Raw genomic sequence first — 25,770 nt, 5'->3', positions numbered from 1 at the left:
AGGAAAGAATTGAAACTCCCAGATACCATTAAAGAATTGACATCAGTGGAATCAAGTAAATGGTAGCCTGCCCCTCCGAGTTTTCCATTTTGATAAGTGTTTGTGCATTGTAACTGTGTAAAAGTACAAAGCTTGGAGATGTCTGACATTGTGAATAAAACTGCACAAGTTCGAGGTCTTTTTAAAGTTGTTTGTAAAATGTATTATCTTTTTGGTGTTGGCCATGAATTGTCCCTTTTAAGACTATTTTTTAGTCCTTGTATCATATTCCTGAATCACCAGACCTGACACCCAGCTTACTGGCTCAGTACATTTACTTGCTAAGTCACTTAGCAATATTTATTCTGAATTTAAAAGGCAGAAACACTGAACAAATAAATGCTATAAATATATGTAAACTTATATATGTTTTGTTAATGGCTCTAGTAGAGCCTAGGTTATACAGTATATGAAATACAAAGGTTCTCCAGTGCATACAATCTTACACAGATAATACAATGACAATCCTCTTTTTTACCTCCCGCAAGTAAATGACAATTCTTTGCCGATTCTTAAGAAAATAAATCTAAAATGAGGAGTATGGCACTTTAAAACAAGTGGTTCTTCGAGAAAGAAGTTGCCTTGACATGAATAGATATCAATCTTTAATACAAAGGATTAGCCTGTCCTGCAAGCATTTGTAAAGGATTCAGCAGCAAACCCTTTACACTGCATCACATTTCAGTTTAAAAGCAAAGATAAATCAAAGCTTAGAAAAGAACTTTGATTTATGTGTTTGAGAATTAATAATGTATACATCAAGCATTAGAATGGAGGTGATTCTACATGGATGGCTTACACTTCCCTTTTTGAACTGTCAGTAAAGTATGTAGAAAGTGAGCAGTTTTACGTGATGACTACAATCGTCCCCTGAAATCTGTTACACAAAACATTCCCATTTATTATTAGAACATTGGTTTTCTTTGAAAATATAATGTTAGTTCAAAAAAAGTCATTAGATTGCAAGAAATGAAACTAAATAACAGACTGGCATTTCTAACACATTCCATTTTAAAATGAGGTACAATTCAAGGGTGATTCAAATGGTGATTGAAATTCAAGGGTTTGAAATTCACCTTTGGTCAATACTAAAAGATTAACCTTTGTCATCCTACCACTCCTGAGAATTATGGAGGGGATTACAGCTGATATTATAGAAATAGCGACCAAACATTAATTTCTATTCTTTCAGTTCTAACAGCAGCCAAATGGAAACTCCCACAAACCAAGTGACTGTTTAAATGTTTTGCCATATTTAAACTGTCTTGTGAGCAAGATTTGCAAATATACTGAGGCTGACTTATGGTTTGAAAATCATAAGTTAAATGTGAAACCCTCCCTGCAAAATATCTCAGCTGACTCTTGGTAAGCTAAAATGCTCTCAAGTAATCTGATAACTACATTTATTAACTATCATCTTGGAGGTTAGAGGAGAATACTTCCACATCCAGCTTGATGCAACTTAGTAATAAGACAATCTTAAGTCAATTGGAAACAATGGGATAGATATTTTGTCTTTGGTTACCAACAGCAGCAAGAAAACAGGCTATCAACTGAATATCCCTCCAGATGTTCCCTTGGCAGACAACTTGTACCCATTTAAAGTCAGACACTGAAGATGAAGTTCTCTCCCAATAATATAACATTAGTGTATAACTCAGCAGGAATTTTCTAGTTTTGTCCCTGCCGTCTCTTTTTTCATACTTTACAAAACTTGTTTGTTACTTGTCAGCTAGAAGTGGGTGAATGACAAGAAAATGAACATGAAAGTAAGCATTTCACCCACAGCTGTCAAGAGCTGTCCACGAGAATTAGCAACACAGAGCAAAATTAGTGCTGGAGAAATAAACAAGAATAAAATGGTTGAATTCACTTTTAGGATTTTATAGGAATTAGAAATACAACTAATATTATTGAAATTTGCAGTTATCTTCCATTTTCTGTTGGTTTTGAAAACTCTAGTGCCCAGTGATATGCTTGAATATACAATGTGAATGAGGGCTAGGGAAGGGAATTGTCTCATGTACAGATGTGCAGAATTCATCATGAAAACAACTGGGAATATCATATGTATTTGCCTCACTCTAACCAAGACCCTTCATTCTCTATCTGTGTGAGCTTCAGGTCACTGAAAATAATTGACTTCAACATCATAAATCTCCATGCTTGCTAACTAGACTTGTAACATTACCTTCTTCACATTAAAGGTAAAAACACCATTCTATGAAAACTCTTTACGCATATCAAGCAAAGAAATTTACCTCAAAGGTGGTGGCATATATAGCAAGCAATTTTATGATCTGCAAACTTGTTAGTGGTGTTTTGCTGGTTAAAATAACAATAATTAAAATTGCACAGAAGACAAAAAATATCATTTATCATACCTCGAAGCTATATTGACCACTTAAATCTTACTAATTCCTCAAATGTTACCCCATTGTTAGTTACTTTATGCAAAATAAACAACTTTTCAGTTAGTTGTACATAATTACAAACTACTAGTAAGTACAATTGAATGAACGGAATAATAAATGGTCATGAGGATCTAAACTGAGCAGTCCTGGTGATATCATAACTCCAGATAATAACACTCCTATGATAACAAACATCATCATTATTGCACTTTCAAACTACTGCATGAAGCTTGCTCCCTGACATGTTTTACTGTCGTATTGATTTTTAAAACACTGCTTTTTTAGAATAAAAGGTTGGCAGCCAAATAGATCACACTTTGCCCCATCAAGCTCACTCTATTCCACATCCCCAATCTGATTACGTCACATCTATCATACAACTTCTTTTCATAGTAGTCTTTTGACTCCCATTTCTTGGAAGTTACAGTTCAACAGCATGCTGTGTGACGATAGTTTTCTGTTTTAACAGCAGCACCCAACAGCACCACCAATGATTAATCCATTTACTTTAAATGGATCAAAATCTCCATAAAGTAGAAAAGAGAGGGAGTTAAAGTGAATATGTCTGTTTTTGGGGAAGGTTGTGGTGTCTTTTAGAGCCAAATCAGGCAAAGTGAGTGGAAGTGTGGATCTATATCAGCTATTTAAATGAGTGAATAGGCAAAAAGAGGCTGAATGGTCTCCTTCTGTTCTTTTGTTCCATTTACCTTTCTACACAAAATATAGAGCAGTCTAAATTTATAACATCACTAAGCAATACTGAGTATATTTTATTTATGGTATTTGCAGTAGACCTATTGGAACCTGACTTATTTTAACTGGTCATGTGATATTTATGGGATTTCCAGCATCTTGGGAGCTCTGGTGAATTATAATATTGTTTTAGTATTTTCTCCAAACTTGAATGAAAAGTTTCCAATTCCAGGGCTCCTTTAAGAAACAGTATATTCACAGTAAGCATATCTTCCCTGATTTTAAGGCTATAACATCTTTTCTTTCCCTTTTAATTTAGAAAAAATGTCATCCATAGTTACTGGGAATCCCTAATATACTTGGAATGGTTTGGATAGTTACCTGTTATTTACTACAGTAAGTGTCAGTGTAAGGTTTAGAAAAAGGAATACCGCAACCATTGATTACCTGAGACCTCACTTGCTCAATATCAATATCAATATCTTAATATCAATATTAAAGACTCATAGATTTATTACAGCTATAAAAGTTCTGTTTAGACTGAGTACATAATTTAGTGAAAAGATCTAAAAATTGTAGCTGCCAGATTGATAAGTTTGGGATTAAAAATGCTTTAGAATATATGATCTATTTATTAATATTGAATATGCTTCTGTATTAAGAACTAATTTTACAGTTTTTTTTGATATTTTCATTGGATGTTATTGTAAAATTGACAATTAGAATTGTATTAATAATGTTAGGTGTAGTTAAATTAGTAAGATTGCTTTTAAATAAATACTTATACTGGTGGAACATAAGAAAGGAAAAAAATCAATCCATTAGACAAAACATGTCAAATTTAAAAATACTTTGGAAATGGTAAGTTAGATGATTTTAAATTAAGTTGCTGTCTGTTTCTTACTCCCACTAGCATCTGTACTAAGACTCAGGTTAGTTTTATTGCTATGTTAAGTATCACAACTATTTAAAGATGGAGAAATAAGTAATGATGTTTGAGGGGAAGAAAGGTAGAGTTCCATAATTTAATTGTTAATGTCCAATAATAACCCTGTCATAAGTGAGGGCACTATTCAAATTCTTTGACATTTCTTAGAAAATTCAAAATGTAAAATACTCCCTTGTATCATTGCTGATTGAATTAATTCCTTCTGTTCTAAAGTACTCAAGGTTTCATGTATCCCTGCACATGTTACTATTTCTTAAATATGTTGGTTGAATTTTGTAAAAAAATTGACAGTAAAAATATCATTGTTACACTGTGAAATTGACAAGAGCTTTAAGATTTTTGCGCATTAGCAGCCCAATACAGAAATTCTGACATTACTGTTAATAACTGAACATGTCTTCACTAACTGTCCTATTTTGTAATTCCTCTCCATTCGTTACCTGAAATCACTTAAAACGATGGGATTACAGACCGCCTTTGAACTAGTCCCACAATAAAATATCCTGAAAATCTTACTTAGCTGCCCTAGGTTCAAATGATTTTCTAACTGCAAGCCATTAATTACTACTTAATAAAGTATGTAGACCTAAAAAACCTGATATTGTAATTTACTTATATTTAGTACTGCAATATATACGTATGCCTAAATATTCATCCACAGTTAATAGTATAAAATGTGCTGCTCAGTGGCTGCAGCATTTCCATTAGGAGAGACTTTCAGCGGCAGAGACATATTTGAGACATGGTATCTGGTTAACCAGGGATGAATTTCTATGCAAAGGGATTTTAAAATTTAAAAATATATTAATAGATTAATTTATAATTATTCAGGTCCTATTTGTTTTCATACTTATCTAATATTTGGTAAAATGGTTAAAATAGTAACTATAAATTGATTCGTGGTTTCCTGCATGAAAATCAAAGGAGAGTTAATGAGCTTGTAGGGAGAGAAAATTTGCTTGGTTACAGGGAAATAAGGCAAGTAGGTGTGGGACTGATAGGAATGCTCCTCTGGGAGCAGGCATACACCCAATAGGCCAATAGCTTTCTTCTGCGTCACTAGAAATGTATAAAACAAATTGACGCTTAACCATCTTGAAAACTTTATAGTTGCTTCCCTAATGCCCGGAGCGAGCAGAAACGGAAGAAGGGAATGATCTCACTCCAGAGATCCCTTGATCTTTTGAGGAGAGCTAAATTCAAGGACAATTTTTTTGCCTCTGATGCACTTGGCACTCTTGTTCTCACTTTGAGAGCTCAGCGCTTTCTCCAAATACACAACGTAAGTACTTTGCTCAACGTGATTAAACACTATACGCCCACACCAAATGATGGCGGGAACAACTCAATTTATATTAACATGTTTGGGATTAGGGAATGAAGAACTGGAAATATTACACAGGTCATAATCAAGAGATGAGAGCAAATCTTATTGAGGATATGTTGCATTTTGCACAGGCGGTGGGGATGGTGAGGAGGGACAAGCGTTGAAAGGAAATGATACATGGTTAATAATCCAGTGCAAAGGAAGAAACTTTGCTCAATTTTCATGAAGAGCAAGTATAACTGACGGAAAATAAAGTTTGTTGGTTTGTTTGAATTCCATTAGTGATGTGCATTTGAATGTACCCATAATATCATTGTACACTGCACATACTCATATTTATGCCATTTTGTGTATGAATTTGCTGTTCTGGAAGCTTTTAGACATGAAACTACAGGTTAAATGACTGTAGATTTCACATTTTACAAACGGATGTGGAATAATCCAATTTTAATTACTTGCTGCAGCTATGCATTGATCTTTATTGTGAAATATGTCACATTTATCAAGATAGATCAAAATGGAAATTAATCATGCTTGGATTGATATAATTGCATTTCCCAGTCTCTTGCTGAGATTCTGCTGGGTTAATTTAACAGTCTGTAGCTGGCAATATGTTCTTTTTCATCTGTTTTAAATGACCTTTTTTCTTCCATATTTTCTCTTAAATGACCTTCTCTATATTTTTCCTTTATTGTAGTTTGGCTTTCTCTGTTACCTAGCTCTTTTTTTTATTATTATTGACAATACATTTATTGTGCACTATTTGTTGAGGCATAAATCAAACAGAAGAAACCAGGTCTCCCCATTGGAAGTGAGATATACTTCATTTGGAGGGCGAGTTCATTTTCAATTGGTTGAGGGATGTAGGTACTTAGATCTGAACTCACAACCAGTTTTTCAAGCACCTTTTGATCATTGCAACATTGTAGTCCACTGATTTCGCATACCTCTTCTAGTGTTCATTACTTCACTGACAGCTGCTAGTATTTTCATGTGATATAGTAGCCCAATTTGGTCAACTGTTAAGGATGTAAGTAACCATGAGATGGTACTGGATTAGGCCACATCCTGGCAGAGCTCCTGGGTTGCAAGAAGACATTAACATAGTTTGGGTAATAAATTCAGCCGGGAATTGGGAAGTATAGAATAACTCATTTGAAAAAGGAAGCTGAGTCGTCAACAAAAAATTTCCAGATGCTAACAGAAGGTGGGGTTCATAACATGCACCTGTAAAAACCTTTGCTGAGTAGAGACTAACTCATTTTTTAGCTTCTTGTCCTGATTTTCATGCAGGAAGAATCTATTTTTAAGTGATATTCCTGTGACTCATTGAAATCATTGAACATGCTTTCACTATTGCATGTGATTCACTGACTACATCTGCAATCATATGGTAGGGTTGGCTGTGGGCTATCTTGTCTGGGGCTTGTTCGAGTCACTTCATTGTAGTGATCGAATACTGTGATTTTAACATTAGTTGTTGTGATAGTTTTTAAATCCATTGCTTAATCTAGGTTTGTCCAACCAAACATGAATTCAGTTAACAGTTTTTCAGGACATTGTACTGTTGTACAGTCCTTGGGGGCTGCAGTTGCAATGTGGTTGGGGTCATAAATGCCAGTTTATTCAAACTGGTGGAGTGGTATAGCGAATGACAGAGTTGTAATCAGGTGGTGGGCTGTGACATTCCAATGTCTGGTCCATTGGTAACAGAACTGAATCTTCCAGTGCAAAATCCAGGCCTTCATCCTCTGTGTTACACATATCCGGCTGGAATGGGTTGACATGGTTATCTGCCTCAGACAATACAGACTCCTTACTTTTACTGACCGCTCTCTTTCTGTTTGAAGAAAAAAGAAAATGGAAGACAAGCAATTAGCTATGATTGAATATGTTGCAAATGTGTGAAACAAGATCGATTAAATGCTTTTACTGAGTCATGCCAGTAATGGTACCTGCTGGGCAATCTATAGTGCGGGAGCTACAAACCGGCTTACTGAGCTGAAAACATTGCACTCAAAAGCCTACGTCCAAAAGAGAGTCTCTCCCACATATAGGAGGCGCAATTCTTTTCATTGCTTGATCAATCGACCGCATGCGCGCTTGCCAATTTTCACAACCGATCCAATACAGTTCAGATCAAGCGTTGTGTTAGTAAAAAACTCTATAGTGGTATATAAGTTAACTATAGTATTTACTCTACCAGATATGATCTTCAAGTGAGCCTAGTAATTATTTTGAATCCATGGCTTTTTTTCAATATAGTGATTATAAGATTGTAACCAGGAAACTCTGCATAAACATGAAATAGTTGTTTAAAAAATCTAAACTTGACCATGAGATCTGCAACTAGATTCCTGGCATAGGCTGTGCAATATACTGTAACACCCTTATGTGGATCATATGGCAGGATCTAGAGTTGACCAGAGTTTTATTGCAGGATCCAAAGTTGATCCAAAGTTTCAGGTTCTTGATTGGACATGGCATCAAAGGTTATAGGAAGAATGCCGGGAACCAGGGTTGAGGAGGAGATAGAAAAAAAAGAATCAGCCATGCTTGAATGGCGGAGCAGACTCGATGGCCCAGATGGCCTAATTCTGTTCCTATGTCTTATGGTCTTATGGACCAAGCAACACCTGAGAATATTCTGTCTGATATCGTTCATCATAAAGTGTAGCTCAGGAACATCAAAACAAAGAGTAGAAACTTAAGACGTGAAGTGAAATAAAAGGAAATCAAAGAGTGACTTTGAAGAGACTTCAAAAGATGCCATGACAACAACCTTGCACTCAACCTCAGGACGACCAAGGAATTGATTGTGGAATTCAGTGAGGGGAAGTGGGAGAACACGCACCAGTCCCTACTGAGGGTTAAGCAGCTTTAATTGCCTAGGGCCTAACATGTTGTTCCAATCAGAAATACAGTACGTTAGAAGTTCTACTTTAGAAGCTTGATGAAATTTGGTATGACACTGAGAACTCTTGCAAATTTCTGTATATGTATGGTGAAGAGCATTCTGACTGGTTGTATCATAACCTGGTATCGAGGCTCCCATGCATAGGATTGCAAAAGACTGAAGAGGGTTGTAGACTTAGCCAGCTGAATCACAGAGATAACCCTCCCCTCTATCGAGGGGGACTTCACGAGACAGTGCCTCAAGAAGGTAGCACCCAACACCAAGTAACCTCTCCATTCAGAACATGACCTCTGTTTGTTACTCACATCGAGGAAAAGGTAAAGGAGTCAGCAGACCCACACTGAACAATTTAGAAACAGGTTCTTCCCCTCCATCATCAGATTTATGAATGGAACGAGATGCAATGAGTACCTCAGAGACAGAGAATTACATTGCGAGAACTTGCCCTTCGGCTGACAGAGTCAGTGGTAACTCAGAATCACCCATTTACACTAATTCTAACGTGGCTCCCATCTTATATTCTTCCCATCCTCTTATAAACTACCCACTCCCCCGATGCTACCACTCACTACACTCTAAGAGAAAATTATAGTGGCCAATTAATCGACCAACCTACACATCTTTGGGATGTGGAAGGATACCAGAGCATCAGAAAAAAGCCTATGCAGTCTTGGGGAGAATGTGCAAACTCCATACAGATTATACACAGTACAGAATTGAACTCAGAGCTCTAGCATTGTGAGACAGCTGCCCTCCTGCCTACACCACTGTGTCAACCTACTTGTATGAATATACAGACAGCAAATCTCAGAAACAAAGAGGAAGAAAGCCATCCTCTTCCCTAAGGAAAATCCTCATTAGTCTGCATAATGTGCTTAAATGCCCTGCCGGGACTTTCAATTGTCAACCTCTGGACAAGAGATTACGATAATCGAGTTGATCTGCAATAGAAGCAAACTGCACAGTGAAAATGTAGTGGTTAAAGGGTGCCAACTTGCTTTCTTGCTTAAACAGTAAAACAAATAGTTAACTTTGTTGTCCTCTCTGAACAGCAGCTGCTCACACAGCTTTTGGACAAGCCTAGTCATGTAGTCAGGTGGTTAATTGTCATGTAGATAACGACCAGAAGCAGCTTTAACGTGTCAGAATCCACAAACCTGGCCAATACCATTGACAGGGCTAAATGAGGGGCATTCTGTTATAAACCTTGAGAAATAACTAATGAACTGTCTGCATTCAAATTGCCATTGGAACCACTGGCATCCAGCATTTTGACAAAGCTCTATTAAAATACCCACACTGTGGAATAAGTTGAAATGAAGAGAAACAGTGACTATTTTCAAACAAATAGTCATTCATTGAAAAGATGACAATTTCTTTCTTTGGGAAATCGAACTTTATTGAAAGCTTTGTTGACTCTTGACAACTAGCTTTGACTGATTCTCTGTTTTTAATTTGCAGGTAGTAAAGTTGTCAGGAGATACAGGGACAAAACTTGGAAATATCTGTGCTTCTTGGAAAATGTCCAGATGACTGGAGTGTGAGATAAAAGGCATAGTATTAGCGGTAGTTGACCACACAATAAGAGGATTTTTGAGCCTTATAGATTCACTGCCAGTGGTCCCATTATACTTTATCCCAAGGGTAGCTGTCTGGCAAGATTTGCCTATCACTTAAATTATGCTCCTAACCAAAGTTTAACTGTTATTTTTGAAATGTAATCTTTTAATGATATGCTTGCAATCCACAGGATGATTATTGCAGCCAAGATCAACCTCTGAGATTAACTTCGTGTGCATTATGGTAAAGTTACTGAGGTAGAATGGGATTTATTTGTGAATTGGTACTAATTGAGGAAGGTGGCCTGTGAATGCTTGAAAAGGCTATTATGTTCTATCTTGAATCAGAAAGAATTGTAAGTCTGCAGTCAGTCAATCTAAAAATACTATCTCCTTCTCTCAGTTTCTCTGTTTCCACTGCATCTGCTCTCAGGATGAGGCTTTTCATTCCAGAATGAAGGAGATGTGCTCCTTCTTCAAAGAAAGTGGCCTCCCTTCCTCCACCATCAATGTTGCCCTCAACCGCATCTCTTCCATTTTGTGCACGTCTGCCCTCACTCCATCCTCCCGCCACCCCACCAGGGATAGAACATAGAATAGTACAGCACAGTACAGGCCCTTCAGCCCACAATGTTGTGCTGACCCTCAAACCCTGCCTCCCATATAACCCCCCCACCTTAAATTCCTCCATATACCTGTCTAGTATTCTCTTAAATTTCACTAGTGTATCTGCCTACACCACTGACTCTGGCAGTGCATTCTACACACCAACCGCTCTCTGACTAAAAAACCTTCCTCTAATATCCCCCTTGAATTTCCCACCCCTTACCTTAAAGCCATGTCCTCTTGTATTGAGCAGTGGTGCCCTGGGGAAGAGGCACTGGCTATCCACTCTATCTATTCCTTTTAATATCTTGTACACCTCTATCATGTCTCCTCTCATCCTCCTTATCTCCAAAGAGTAAAGCCCTAGCTCCCTTAATCTCTGATCATAATCCATACTCTCCAATCCAGGCAGCATCCTGGTAAATCTCCTTTGTATCCTTTCCAATGCTTCCACATCCTTCTTATAGTGAGGTGACCAGAACTGGACACAGTACTCCAAGTGTGGCCTAACCAGAGTTTTATAGAGCTGCATCATTACCCCGCGACTCTTAAACTCTATCCCTCAACTTATGGAAGCTGACATCCCATAAACTTTCTTAACTACCCTATCTACCTGTGAGGCAACTTTCAGGGATCTGTGGACATGTACCTACCCCCAGATCCCTCTGCTCCTCCACACTACCAAGTATCCTGCCATTTACTTTGTACTCTGCCTTGGAGTTTGTCCTTCCAAAGTGTACCACCTCACACTTCTCCGGGTTGAACTCCATCTGCCACTTCTCAGCCCATTTCTGCATCCTATCAATGTCTCTCTGCAATCTTCAACAATCCTCTACATTATCCACAACACCACCAACCTTGGTGTCATCTGCAAACTTGGCAATCCACCCTTCTACCCCCACATCAGGGTCGTTAATAAAAATCACGAAAAGTAGAGGTCCCAGAACCGATCCTTGTGGGACACCACTAGTCACAACCCTCCAATCCGAATGTACTCCCTTCGCCATGACCCTCTGCCTTCTGCAGGCAAGCCAATTCCGAATCCACCTGACAAACTTCCCTCGATCCCATGCCTTCTGACTTTCTGAATAAGCCTACTGTGTGGAACCTTGTCAAATGCCTTACTAAAATCCATGTAGATCACATCCACTGCACTACCATCATCTATATGCCTGGTCACCTCCTCAAAGAACTCTATCAGGCTTGTTAGACATTATCTGCCCTTCACAAAGCCACGCGGACTGTCCCTGATCAGACCATGATTCTCTAAATGCCCATAGATCCTATCTCTAAGAATCTTTTCCAACAGCTTTCCCACCACAGATGTAAGGCTCACTGGTCTATAATTACCTGGACTATTCCTACTACCTTTTTTGAACAAGGGGACAACATTCGCCTCCCTCCATTCCTCCAGTAACATTCCCGTGGACAACGAGGACATAAAGATCCTAGCCAGAGGCTCGGCAATCTCTTCCCTCGCCTCATGGAGCAGCCTGGGGAATATCCCATCAGGCCCCAGGGACTTAGCCGTCCTAATGTATTTTAACAACTCCAACACCTCCTCTCCTTTAATATCAACATGCTCCAGAACATCAACCTTACTCATATTGTCCTCTCCATCATCAAGTTCCCTCTCATTGGTGAATACCGAAGAGAAGTATTCATTGAGGACCTAGCTCACTTCCACAGCCTCCAGGCACATCTTCCCACCCTTATCTCTAATCGGTCCTACCTTCACTCCTGTCATCCTTTTGTTCTTCACATAATTGAAGAATGCCTTGGGGTTTTCCTTTACCCTACTCACCAAGGCCTTCTCTTGCTCTCCTCAGCCCCTTCTTAAGCTCCTTTCTTGCTACCCTAAATTCCTCAATATACCCATCTGATCCTTGCTTCCTAAACCTCATATATGCTGCCTTCTTCCTCCTGACTAGATTTTCCACTTCACTTGTCACCCATGGTTCCTTCACCCTACCATTCTTTATCTTCCTCACCAGGACAAATTTATCCCTAACATCCCGCAAGAGATCCCTAAACATCGACCACATGTCCATAGTACATTTCCCTGCAAAAACATCATCCCAATTCACACCTGCAAGTTCTAGCCTTATAGCCTCATAATTTGCCCTTCCCCAATTAAAAATTTCCCTGTCCTCTCTGATTCTCTCGTTTTCCATGATAATGCTAAAGGCCAGGAAGCGGTGAGCACTGTCCCCCAGATGCTCACCCACTGAGAGATCTGTGACCTGACCCGACTTGTTACCTAATACTAGATCTAGTATGGCATTCCCCCTCGTCGGCCTGTCAACATACTGTGATAGGAGTCCGTCCTGGACACACTTAACAAACTCTGCCCCATCTAAACCCTTGGAAGTAATCATCTGCCAATCAATATTAGGGAAGTTAAAATCACCCATGATAAGAAACCCTGTTATTTTTACACCTTTCCCAAATCTGCCTCCGAATCCGCTCCTCGGTATCTCTGCTGCTACCAGGGGGGCCTATGGAACACTCCCAATAGGATTCCTCTTGTCCTCACCCAGCCTCCAGGGGGGCCTATGGAACACTCCCAATAGGATTCCTCTTGTCCTCACCCAGCCTCTGTGTCCATACTTTCTCTCCTCACACTTTCTGCTTTCCACAGGGATCACTGCCTATGTGACTCCCTTGTTCATTCATCTCTTCCCATTGACCTCCCTCCTCGCACTTATCCTTCCAAGTGGAACAAGTGTTAGATCTGCCCCTACACTTCCTCCCTCACTACAAATCAGGGCCCCAAACAGTCCTTCCATGGCGAGGTGACTCTTCACCTGTGAGTCCGTTGGGGTCATCTATTGTATCTGGTGCTCCCATTGTGGCCTCTTGTAGATCAGGATACCTAACGTAGATTGGGAGACCGCTTCGCCGAGCATCTACGCTCCGTTCGCCAGAAAAATCAGGACCTCCCAGTGGCCAAACATTTTAATTCCACTTCCCTTTCCCATTCTGACATGTCCATCCACTGTCGTGATAAAGCCACACTCAGACTGGAGGAGCAGCATCTTACATTCCATCTGGGTTGCCTCCAACCTGGTGGTATGAACATTGATTTCTCAAACTTCTGGTAATGGCCCCATCTGCTTTTCCCACTCTCACCTTATCTCTTTGCCTGCCCATCGCCTCCCCCCTGGTGCTCCTCCTCCTTTTCCTTTCTTCCATGGCCTTCTGTCCTCTCCTATTAGATTCCCCCTTCTCTAGCCCAGTATCTCTTTCACTAATCAACTTCACAGCTCTTTACTTCATCTCTCTCCCCCTAACACTTTCACCTATCACCTTGTGTTTCTTCATCCCCACACCCTTCTAACTCGGACTCCTTATCTTTTTTTCTCCAGTCCCGCTGAAGGGTCTCGGTCCGAAATGTCAGCTGTACTCTTTTCCATAGATGCTGCATTGCCTGCTGAGTTCCTCCAGTATTTTGCATGTGTCGCCAGTCTGAATTGGTTCTGATGTTGAAGGACCCTAAAAATTGCTGAGATTCATTACCTGATCACAATGTATCTGAAGTATTTTATCATATTTTATTTCTGTCGTGAAAGTTAAATATTACTAAGTGACTATAATCTGAAAGCACAGACCAACACAAGGATTACCAGTTAATATGGGTGTTTGCATTCAGTGGGCAACGAACATTAAAATCTGGTAGCATTTCAGGATGTACTATTGAGGTCAAATGAGCTGCTTAAAAATTACAGTAGATTTCTAAAAAACATTGACTTAAAAAATCTCTGATTTGTATGTGAGATGATAGATATTTTTGACAAGGTACAATGGTCTGATTTCTTCTGGTAGGTGTCAGATATTGAAATTGGAACTGCTGGTATTTCTCAGTAACAAGGTCCATTTATGTGGAAGAGTCTGCTCCAGAAGCCTGCCCAAGTTAGACTGTTGCAAGAATTGCAAGCTTGCCAGTTATAATGGGAAGCATGTGGCTATGTCTAAGCAAGGGATTTATGTATGTGAACTCTTTTTATTTCAAAGCTAATAATTGAAAATTACAGATATTGTTTTAGTTGGCTATATTTAAAAAAAATAATTTTAATACATTATTAACTCTGGCAGCTTTGGCAGTCAAACCCCAGGTTTGGAATTTGCCTGTCAAAGATATTTAGAGGAGTTTTGTGGGCAAGTCTTGTTCTATTCATTTACAACACCATTAAGTATTTTTGAGGCCACGCCATTTCTCAGAATTTTGTTTCTCAAACCCAGAACATAAGTCCGGACTTGGCTGAGGTAAGTTCATCCCATTATGAAAGAATGCGCTTTCCTCTTTGCCCATGTTCTATTTTCAATATCAGTTATTCACCTTGCCTTGTGGTTATCAAATGAAACACTTTCTTTGAACCAGTAATCATGAAAGCTGTTGTCTCCTGCTACCAAGCTGGGCACCTGATTCCACACTGTTCTTATTCCACACTGTTCAGAGCTGTTTGAGAACATCTGTTGATATATTGCAATACATTTGTGGCTTATAATCTAGAATTTCAGTACCAATTCTCTCTTTAAAGGTCTGAAATGTATTACAGTGGCTGGCCTAAACCATCCCCTTTTCAGATATCCCCTCACCTTCATTTTTAAACTTCAATTGAGGGAGAGAATTCTAAACCGATTACACATAACTTCCTGGTTTTCCGAAGGAATGTCCAAAATGGAAGTTATAATTGATAAATGAGCAATCACAACACCTTTTCCGAAGCAACAGCTTTAGCAGTCTGTAGAGTAGAAGCTCTGAAGCTGCCAACTTTTCCAGAAAATTCTTTGTAATTAAGTCCAAAACACCGGACATACTCACGCTAACGTAATTAGTCCAAAAGAGCAGGGTCTCGTTTCTATGTGCTTCAGACGCTTCAGTTCATCAGAAGCCAGCACCATTCCACTATCAGATTCTCCTTCCTGTGGACCATGACACACCCAATGAGAAAGCAATATGAACACAATGCTTAGAAATGCTCACCTTTCTTATTTGCACCCCCTTCTTCCCATTGATTCATTGTAAAGTTACTTATTGAACTTATTCTGCTGAAAAATCATTTTTCAATCAACAATACTGCAAAAGGATGAGAAGAATGAATATGGAAACATATAAATGAACTATAACTAAGTTATTAGATCACCTGATCTGTAAAAGTATCATGGAAACACAAAATACTTTAATCAAACTTTTCTCTCTTTTATCATGTTGTATATATTAATCTGTTAAAATTAATTAATGAATTTTGAGCATATGAAGAGGGTTTAACAATAAGCACATTTTAATGATAATATGTTTAACTGGAACAACAAATTTGCGGCTGACACCAAGTTGGGGGTGTAGTGAACAGTGAGGAACGCTATCATGGCTTGCAGAGGGATGTGGATCAGCTGGAAAATGGGCTGAAAAATGTCAGATGGAACTTAATGCAGACAAGTGCGAGGTGTTGCACTTCAGTAGGACCAACCAGGGTAGGTCTAACACAGTGAGTGGTAGGGCGGTGAAGAACGTGGTAGAATGAAAGGATCTAAGAATACAGGTCCATAATTTGTTGAAAGTGGTGTTACAGGTAGATGGGTTGTAAAGAAAGCTTTTGGCATATTGGCCTTCATAAATCAAAGCACAGAGTACAGGACATGGGATGTTATGTTGAAGTTGTATAAGACATTGGTGGGGCATAATTTAGAGTATTGTGTGCAGTTTTGGTCTCCTACCTACAGGAAAGGTGTAAATAAAGTTGAAAGAGTACAGAGAATATTTACAGGGATGTTGCCGGGTCTGGAGGACCTGAGTTACAAGGAAAGATTGAATAGATTAGGACTTTATTCCTTAGAACATTGAAGATTGAAGGGGGATATGATAGAGGTATACAAAATTATGTGGGGTATTGATAGTGTCAATGCAAGCAGACTTTTTCTACTAAGCTTGGATGGGACTACAACCAGAAGTCATGGGTTAAAGATGAAAGGTGAAAAGTTGAAGGGGAACATGAGGGGAAATTTCTTAACTCAGAGGGTCGTGAGAGTGTGGAAGGAGCTGACAGGACACATGGTGCATGCGAGCTCGATTTCGCTGTTTAAGTGGATTTTGGATAGGTATATGGATGGTAGGGGTATGGAGGGCTATGGTCCCAGTGCAGATTGATGGGTGTAGGCAGTTTAAATGGTTTTGACATGGACTAGGTGGGCCAAAAGGCCTGTTTCTCTGCTGTACTTTTCTCTGACTCTTTGACTCTATTAGTCATTTCTAGATCTTAAATCTACTGTTCTTGCCACAAATAAACTACATTTTTACTCAGGATTCTGTGCAATATAAGGATTGAATCAACTTGTGGCTTTATTTTGAGAGTATGAACTTTGCTACAGACAGCACTGAAACAAGTCACAAGCTCTGCACTTTAACAGTGCCCAGTTGGGCAAGCATGAAATGATAGTCCGTGTTGGGCCCTGATCATATTACACCAAGTACAAAATAACAAGAATGCTGAATTTATCCATGAAAGAAACACCACCTTCACAGTTCATTGAACAGAATGTATATCAACCAAATGATGTTCATACTAACAAATGCATATTGCTTGGCTGACAGAGATGAAGTCAAGATCATTTCTTACTTTTTATCCTTTGCTACTCAATGTGGAAAGAATTTCCATTTGTGTTACAGTGGATTTGTCCTGCAAGTTGTATCTGCATTCCAAATGGCATATCCAAATTCATTTTGATTAATTGAACAGAAGGCGTAATCATTGTACATAATAGATTAGTATCTGCTCGTTTACTGGTGTGAAGTTCATTTAGATGCCATTTGCTTTGTGAGAATTGATGTTGATGGCTTCCTGAAAAATGCTAATGTTCTTATATTCTAATGTTTATTTTAGCTGGGAGGTTTAACAGCAGCGAAAACGAAATATTTTGTGCAGAGATGTAGTTGCATCTACATTTATAATTGATATTAATTACTGAGTAATTGGGATTAGTTGGGATGATCACAATTTTCTCTAATCTTGCTCAAAGATTATGCACTGACAGGAAGCTCAGGCAATATAGTAATAATACCCTTGACTATTCCCTGCATTGTAGGAACTTTAACTAATTAAAAATGTAATGCATTTGTAATGCATAGTCAATTTATGGAGGAAGAATATTAAATAAATGCGGCAGCAGTTTTAGTTCTGAACTGAAGTTCTACTAGAATTTTGAGGAACTTCCCCATGCTGACACTGTTTTAAATACTATTTTGAGGTGTCTACTTTCCGATTGTCCAGAATGTGTTTTATTTTCACTTTTGGACTCAGCCTGGAGATAATGGACGTGATTAAGGACTGGAAAATCTTTAGAAAACATGTCTGTGACCACCTAGTGTGCGTGGCAATCATACCTGTTGTTTTCCAGCACCTTTACCTCAGAGTACGAAAAAAATGCTCACTAAGAGGCTCATTGCATATTGGAAAAACAAGTACGTTTGTGGTGAAATTCTTTACTCGGTGTCCATGTTGTCTTTAAAAAAAGAGTTAATTATATTTGGGCAATAGGAACATGAAAAGAATAGAGTCATGGAGTCATACAGCCCTTTGGTCTAATACAACCACATTGACTGAGAAATATATCTACACTAAAATGTTTGTTTATTCTTGTTGAATCCATGTTGAGAAGTAGCTTTTCATAACAGGCAAGTGAACTACTTGTTCCCAATGGACATCAGTCAAAAAAAAATTCCATGGGACCACAATAATCTGTCTTTCATTTAATCTGACAACCATGGGTTTTGCTGTAACCCACAGGAATGCACTTTGAAGGCTTAAATTGAGATTCCTTAAGGTTTCTCCCATACAAACAAAGACCAGAAAAAATCCATAGTGGTCGCAATATCATTGGACTAATCTAAACATTTCCTTTTAAATTTCTTTTAGAATTTACACTATCTCACATATTGAATTTTGCTTATGTGACTTTATGGGAGAAAAAATGTGTATATATTGCGACATAGGTGTTCAATTAACTTAAATAAAATTAGTTAGCTCTCGCTTACAGTTGTTAACCTACTTTAAATTAAGCTAATAGACAACCATTAACATAGAGGCAAGCCATTTCACTGGAATACATTAATCATTAATTTCTCGCTGATGAGTCTCCCACTAAAGTCATATCCATTGTTGATTATAAATACAAGAGATTCACCAGATCCTGGAAATCCAGAACAATACACAAAATGCAGGAAGAACTCAGTAGGTCAGGCAGCATCGATGGAAATGAATAAGCAGTTGACGTTTTGGGTCAGAACTCTTCATCAGGACTGGAAAGGAAGAAGCAGAAGAAGAAGGTGGCGGGGGAAGGAAAGGAGTGCAAGCTAGAAGATAATAGGTGAAACTAGGTGGGTGGGGAGGGGGCGATGAAGTAAGAAGCTGTGAGGTGATAGGTGAAGAAGATAAAGGGCTGGAGATGAGTGGACCATGGGAGAAAAGAAAGAAGGAGGGGGACAAGGGGAGATGATGGGCAGGTGATGAGAAGAGGATAGGTGAGAGGGAGGTCAGGGTGGGGAATTGAAGAAGAGGGAAGGGGGAGGGGAGTTAAATGACTGGAAATTAGAGAAGTTGGGCTCGAACTAAAGCACTGATTACTTATTCACTTCCCTAGATGTTGCCTGATCTGCTGAGTTCCTCCAGCATTCTGTGTGTGTCCATAGTTGATTATATTGCACGCTGTACAGATTGGGTTGTTGATGGGGAAGAGGTCATGGTCAATTTCTGGAAGATTTTGACAGAGTTCTATGCTTGCTTGTGCTTTGTATTCCAAAGCTTGCATAATTTTACACGAGGTAGTGTAATACATTTCTAATGTTATTTGGGTTCATTAGTAACTTTGAAAAGGAGCAAAACTATATTTGTCAAAGGGAGAGATTGTGAGTTACAAGAAAATTATTTTCATCTAAATTGGGGTTAAAGAAATAATGAGGGCTGAATAACACCTGATGAAGATCTTTTGTGAGTGAGGCAAAATTATCCCTGATTACACAAAGAACATTTTCCCTCATTAAAAATTTAATTCATCTTAAATCTGGTGTGTAGTCATAAACATTTGTTCAGTTCTAAATCACAATTTGAATACTTGTCAGTTCTGCTCACTGCATTATAGCAAAAGGTATGATTGCACTGGAGAGGTTACAAAGGACAAATACAAGGACTGATAGGATTGGAAAATGTTAGCCAGAAAAAAAATCTGTGAATAAATTAGAAACAACATCTTGCACAGATGTTGGTAATTTGAAATAAATGCAAAGTACCGGAATCACTTAGCAGGTCAAGCAGTATCTGTGGAAAGAGCATGAGTTAATATTGGTTTAGGAAGTTTTGTTTGGAACATAGGAGGCTGAGTGATCTGGGCCAAGTTAAGGCATATAAATATTATGTGGGGCCTAAAGGGAGTTAAGTGGAAGAACCTATATACCTTAGCGGAAGAGTCAAAAATGAGGATGCAAATATTCAATTTAATAGGCAGAAGGATGGGAGGACAGAGAAGGTCGAAAATGTTTTTTGACCAGAAAGTGGTTTAGGTTTCAAACTTATTTACTGTTAGAAGCAGAAATCCCTCTTACATTTCCAAAGTTTTTGGATCTGTATTTAAAGAGATGTGACCTGCAGAGCCATGGACTAAGCGTAGAACAGGAGATTAGGATCTACAGAGCTTTGATGAGCTAAATAATTTCCCGTCATACATCTTCGATGATTCTATGACAGATCCATATTCAACACATACCTTGAGTATTATAGTAGTCTTGTTATCTACAGGAACATCATCGAATGTTTTCACACTCAGTGGCCTCTTCTTTGGATTATTGCAGCTGAGCCTGAGGAAGAGAAGCAGAAAATATCAATTCAGTTGATTCAGGTTCAGCTGTTTAGAACAGGATATGGCACAACAGCAAAAGAACACTGATTTTTTTTCCAGAATTCTTCATACAGGAAAAGAACTTTGTGATCATTTCTACAATTTTTTCTTGATTAATGACAAAGGATGCATTACCCAATGTTTCCTGTGCTACTGCAATTAACTTTTGGGTTTGCTATATCTTCTGTGAGGCTGGGGTCTGTAGTGGAGAGGCTTGAATCTGTTTGCATCGTAATATTCAAAGGGATGTAATCCTTTCCATCCTGCAATGAGGAAAAGAACAAGAGCATGTCAGTGATGAAGAATGTACTTCAAAACAGGACATTGATCAGCGTAAGCTGCAGTGCTTCATTAATCTTTATTGTTGATTTTTTAAAATGTGGTTATTTAAATATACGTCAACCAGCTGCACATTATTTAACTCCATGTATTGTTTGATTGCATTGGGAGTATGTTGATATTTCCTTTTGCGCAGGTCAATCAAAAAGCCAGGGGTGCAGTTGTAGAGAACATAAAAAAATAAGAGCACTAGCCTTACTCCCTCACATGACCATCCAACATCTGCTCATTACCCTGATCTGGTGGGTCAGGGGTTAACCAGGTGCTACATCTTGCTCAAAGGTGACCTGCAGTCCAGCCTTATACCTCCTAGGGTAGAGACATGCCTTCAGCTTGCCACCCACAATGGCAGTATACTTTTTCTTAAAGAAGGGGACCCCTCAAGCCTTACCCACCATAGGGGGGGGGCACGCAGGGGAAGCAGATATTCCAGTGATTCCAGTCAAAGTGAAGGATAATCCAAAGAGCTTTTACAGGTATATTAAGAGCAAAAGGATTGTAAGGGATAAAATTGGTCCTCTTGAAGATCAGTGTGGTCGGCTATGTGCGGAACCAAAGGAAATGGGGGAGATCTTAAATAGGTTTTTTGCATCTGTATTTACTAAGGAAACTGGCGTGAAGTCTATGGAATTGAGGGAATCAAGCAGTGAGATCATGGAAACTGTACAGATTGAAAAGGAGGAGGTGCTTGCTGTCTTGAGGAAAATTAAAGTGGATAAATCCCCAGGACCTGACAGAGTGTTCCCTCGGACCTTGAAGGAGACTAGTGTTGAAATTGCGGGGGCCCTGGCAGAAATATTTAAAATGTCGCTGTCTATGGGCGAGGTGCCGGAGGATTGGAGAGTGGCTCATGTTGTTCTGTTGTTTAAAAAAGGATCGAAAAGTAATCCAGGAAATTATAGGCCGGTGAGTTTAACGTCGGTAGTAGGTAAGTTATTGGAGGAAGTACTAAGAGACAGAATCTACAAGCATTTGGATAGACAGGGACTTATTAGGGAGAGTGAACATGGCTTTGTGTGTGGTAGGTCATGTTTGACCAATCTATTGGAGTTTTTTGAGGAGGTTACCAGGAAAGTGGATGAAGGGAAGGCAGTGGATATTGTCTACATGGATTTCAGTAAGACCTTTGACAAGGTCCCGCATGGGAGGTTAGTTAGGAAAATTCAGTCACTAGGTATACATGGAGAGGTGGTAAATTGGATTAGACATTGGCACAATGGAAGAAGCCAAAGAGTGGTGGTAGAGAATTGCTTTTCTGAGTGGAGGCCCGTGACTAGTGGTGTGCCACAGGGATCAGTGCTGGGTCCATTGTTATTTGTCATCTATATCAATGATCTGGATGATAATGTGGTAAATTTGATCAGCAAATTTGCTGATGATACAAAGATTGGAGGTGCAGTAGACAGTGAGGAAGGTTTTCAGAGTCTGCAGAGGGACTTGGACCAGCTGGAAAAATGGGCTGAAAAATGGCAGATGGAGTTTAATACAGACAAGTGTGAGGTATTGCACGTTGGAAGGACAAACCAAGGTAGAACATACAGGGTTAATGGTAAGGCACTGAGGAGTGCAGTAGAACAGAGTGATCTGGGAATACAGATACAAAATTCCCTAAAAGTGGCATCACAAGTAGATAGGATCGTAAAGAGAGCTTTTGGTACATTGGTCTTTATTAATCAAAGTATTGAGTATAAGAGCTGGAATGTTATGATGAGGTTGTATAAGGCATTGGTGAGGCCGAATCTGGAGTATTGTGTTCAGTTTAGGTCACCAAATTACAGGAAGGATATAAATAAGGTTGAAAGAGTGCAGAGAAGGTTTACAAGGATGTTGTCAGGACTTGAGAAACTCATTTACAGAGAAAGGTTGAATAGTTTAGGACTTTATTCCCTGGAGCGTAGAAGAATGAGGGGAGATTTGATAGAGGTATATAAAATTATGGTGGGTATAGATAGAGTGAATGCAAGCAGGCTTTTTCCACTGAGGCAAGGGGAGGAAAAAACCAGAGGACATGGGTTAAGGGTGAGTGGGGAAAAGGGAACATTGGGGGGGGCTTCTTCACACAGAGAGTGGTGGGAGTATGGAATGAGCTGCCAGATGAGGTGTAAATGCAGGTTCTTTTTTAACATTTAAGAATAAATTGGACAGATACATGGATGGGAGGTGTATGGAGGGATATGGTCCGTGTGCAGGTCAGTGGGACTAGGCAGAAAATTGTTCAGCACAGCCAAGAAGGGCCAAAAGGCCTGTTTCTGTGCTAGTTTCTGTGGTATGGTTTCTATGATTCATTGCCCTCTGAGAAGAAACACTTAAATGCATTTTACTTTTGATTGTGAGAACATTGGATGTTCCCACAAACAATGGACTCACTTTCAAGGACTCTTCATCTTCATGTTCTCGATATTTATTGCTTATTTATTTATTATTATTATTTCTTTCCTTTTATATTTGCACAGTTTGTTGTCTTTTGTGCTCTGGTTGAACACCCAGGTTGGGCAGTCTTTCATTGGTTCTGTTATGCTTATTATTCTATAGACTTATTGAGTATGCCCACAAGAAAATAAATCTCAGGTTTCTATATGGCGAAGTCTATATACTTTGATAATAAATTTACTTTGAACTTTGAAATAACTGGCCCCTTAATCTGTTTGTGTTTTACCACTAGTAAAAGCATCTTAAAATTTACCCTGTCAAACTCTCTTTAGATCTTCTAAACTCAAGGAAATGCAGACCTCTCTATCAAATCTATTGAAAAGACAATCCTCTCTCATTCCGGGAATGGGCTTGTTGAATATCCTTGGACTGCCGCCAATCCTACTCTGTACTTTGTTAGATTAGGGATCTAAAACTATGCAGGTGTGAGCTCACCAGCACCCTAGAACTGGTGAGGTCACACCTGCATAGTTTACCTAGAGTAAGATGTCCTTGTTTGTAAAATGTAAGCTCCAATCCCTTCACAATAAAAGCCAATATGTTCTTTGCTTTCTGACCAACCTCCAAAGTTTTTGTGATTCATGAATTAGAATACTACATTTCTCTGAATTCTTACACATCAGTCTATTTAGGTTACAATCTGTTTTTAAAAAATTTTTTCTTACTGAAGCGGACTTAAGCAACCTGCCAAAGTGGGCATTAGACTAATAAATCTATAGAGCAGCGGTCCCCAACCATCGGGCCGCGGACCGGTACCGGGCAGCAAAGTATGTGCTACCAGGCCGCGAGGAAACGATATGATTTGACGATATGAGTCAGTTGCACCTTTCCTCATTCCCTGCCACGCCCACTGTTGAGCTTGAACGCACGTGAGGTCATTACCCATGTGTCATCCATGTCAGCACGGGAAGATGATCAACTCCTCGAGCTTGCAAATGACGGTGGGCTGAAAAGTATGTTTGACTTAACATCTCTGCCGGTATTCTGGATCAAAGTCAAGGCTAAATATCCTGAGATAGCCATGAAAGCACTGAAAACGTTGCTTCCATTTCCAACATATCTCTGCAATGAATGCAATGAAAACTAAATTGCGGAATACACTGGACATAAGGAACTCCCTTCGAGTATCGCTGTCTCCCATCACCCCTCGATAGGACCATCTTGTTGCAGGGAAACAAGCCCAGGGCTCCCACTGATTCAGTGATATTGGTGTGTTGCAATGATTTTATATGTTCATACGGGGAATATATGTGCTGTGTGTTTAATATCCAAACGTTACTTAAAATGTTATGATGCTATTGACCTATAAGTGACTTATAATTGACATCACTATATTCATGCGAAGAAAATATGTGCTGTGCGTTTAATATTAAATTCGTTAGATAAACTCTTTTAGAAACGAAATTGAATGTATTAGCCACTTATCACCTATATTCTGGCCATGATTAACACCCCCCCCCGAACAGAATCGCCAACAACGATTTGTAGAAAAAAAATCGGCACGTGCATGCATGCGCACACAGGTGCCCGTGCAAGGCTTCATGGTCATGGTAGTCTTTCTCGGGGTAAACTCAACGTATTTGACAGCTACTCTTGTCTGTTGGCAACCCTACCCCCCCCCCCACCCCCGGGTCGGCCGGTCAGCAAGAATATTGTCAATATTAAACCAGTCCGCTTTGCAAAAAAGCTTGGGGACTCCTGCTATAGAGTGCTACCTTCTGCCTTCCTCGGTTTTTGAAGAAAGGGGTCATACTGACTGTTTTCCAGCCTTGGCACCTCTTGGAAATTAGTGAATTAAAAAAAATTCAAACCAATGGATCCATCATCTCTGAAGTCCTTGCCTATAAGCGCCAATGGGTGAAGACCATCAAGTCTGAATTATTTTTCTTCATTTTACTCTCTTAGTTTCTCTAATATTTTATCCAATGCAGTTGAGATTTTTACAAGTTAAATTTTATAAAACACCGTTATTTGAAATTAACCAATTGCTACCTTGGGGATCATCTGTGATGTCCTCCAGAGTGAAGACTGATACAAACGTTGATTTAACATATCTGCTGTTTCTTATCAACCTCATTTTCTGGAGGCCCCACACTTAACCTCAGCTGTCTTCTTCCTATCATGGGCACTCGTAATTTTTGTTTTGATATTACCTGCCACTTTTCTCTTACCATCAATTTTCTTACCCCTTATGAGATATGTAATCTTTCATTGCTGGATCCTAAAAACTTACCTACTCCTCTGGCCCATAACTGCCCTTGTTACATTATATTTCCTATTTTTAAAATTTTACAATATGGAGAGAAATGGACAGTTGATGTTTTAGGACCATACTGTTGACTATCCATTTCCCTCTATAGACGCTGCTGGGCCCACTGAGTTCTCCATTGTTTTGTGTGTTGCCTGAAAGCACACACTCAGCGATTCAGGAACAGCTTCTTCCCCTCTGCCATCGATTTCTAAATGAACTTTGAACCCATGAACACTTTCTCACTACTTTTTTTTATTGCTTCTTTTTGGACTTCTTATTTTAACTTAATTATTATGTGTGTGTGTGTGTGTGTGTGTGTGTGTGTGTGTGTGTGTGTGTGTGTGCATGTATGTACTGG

At 39.2% G+C, this 25,770-nt stretch overlaps 1 protein-coding gene across 2 annotated transcripts in view; it reads right to left on the bottom strand.

Moving 5' to 3' along the window:
- Positions 1–305: 305 nt before the first annotated feature.
- The window catches only part of kdrl (kinase insert domain receptor like), a 220,621-nt gene continuing 195,156 nt past the window's right edge, over positions 306–25,770 (bottom strand). For both annotated transcript variants that reach the window (XM_063060960.1, XM_063060961.1), the window contains exons 27-30: positions 20,528–20,655; positions 20,261–20,351; positions 15,330–15,430; positions 306–7,262 (exon numbers count right to left, since the gene is read on the bottom strand). In XM_063060960.1, coding sequence (XP_062917030.1) covers positions 7,049–7,262; positions 15,330–15,430; positions 20,261–20,351; positions 20,528–20,655 — 534 coding nt within the window. In that variant the 3' untranslated portion in view covers positions 306–7,048. The remainder of the gene's footprint in view (positions 7,263–15,329; positions 15,431–20,260; positions 20,352–20,527; positions 20,656–25,770) is intronic.

The sequence above is a fragment of the Mobula hypostoma genome, chromosome 10 (genome assembly GCF_963921235.1).
Source record: "Mobula hypostoma chromosome 10, sMobHyp1.1, whole genome shotgun sequence".
Taxonomy (NCBI): domain Eukaryota; kingdom Metazoa; phylum Chordata; class Chondrichthyes; order Myliobatiformes; family Myliobatidae; genus Mobula; species Mobula hypostoma.
This window is presented reverse-complemented; position numbering and strand designations above follow the sequence as displayed.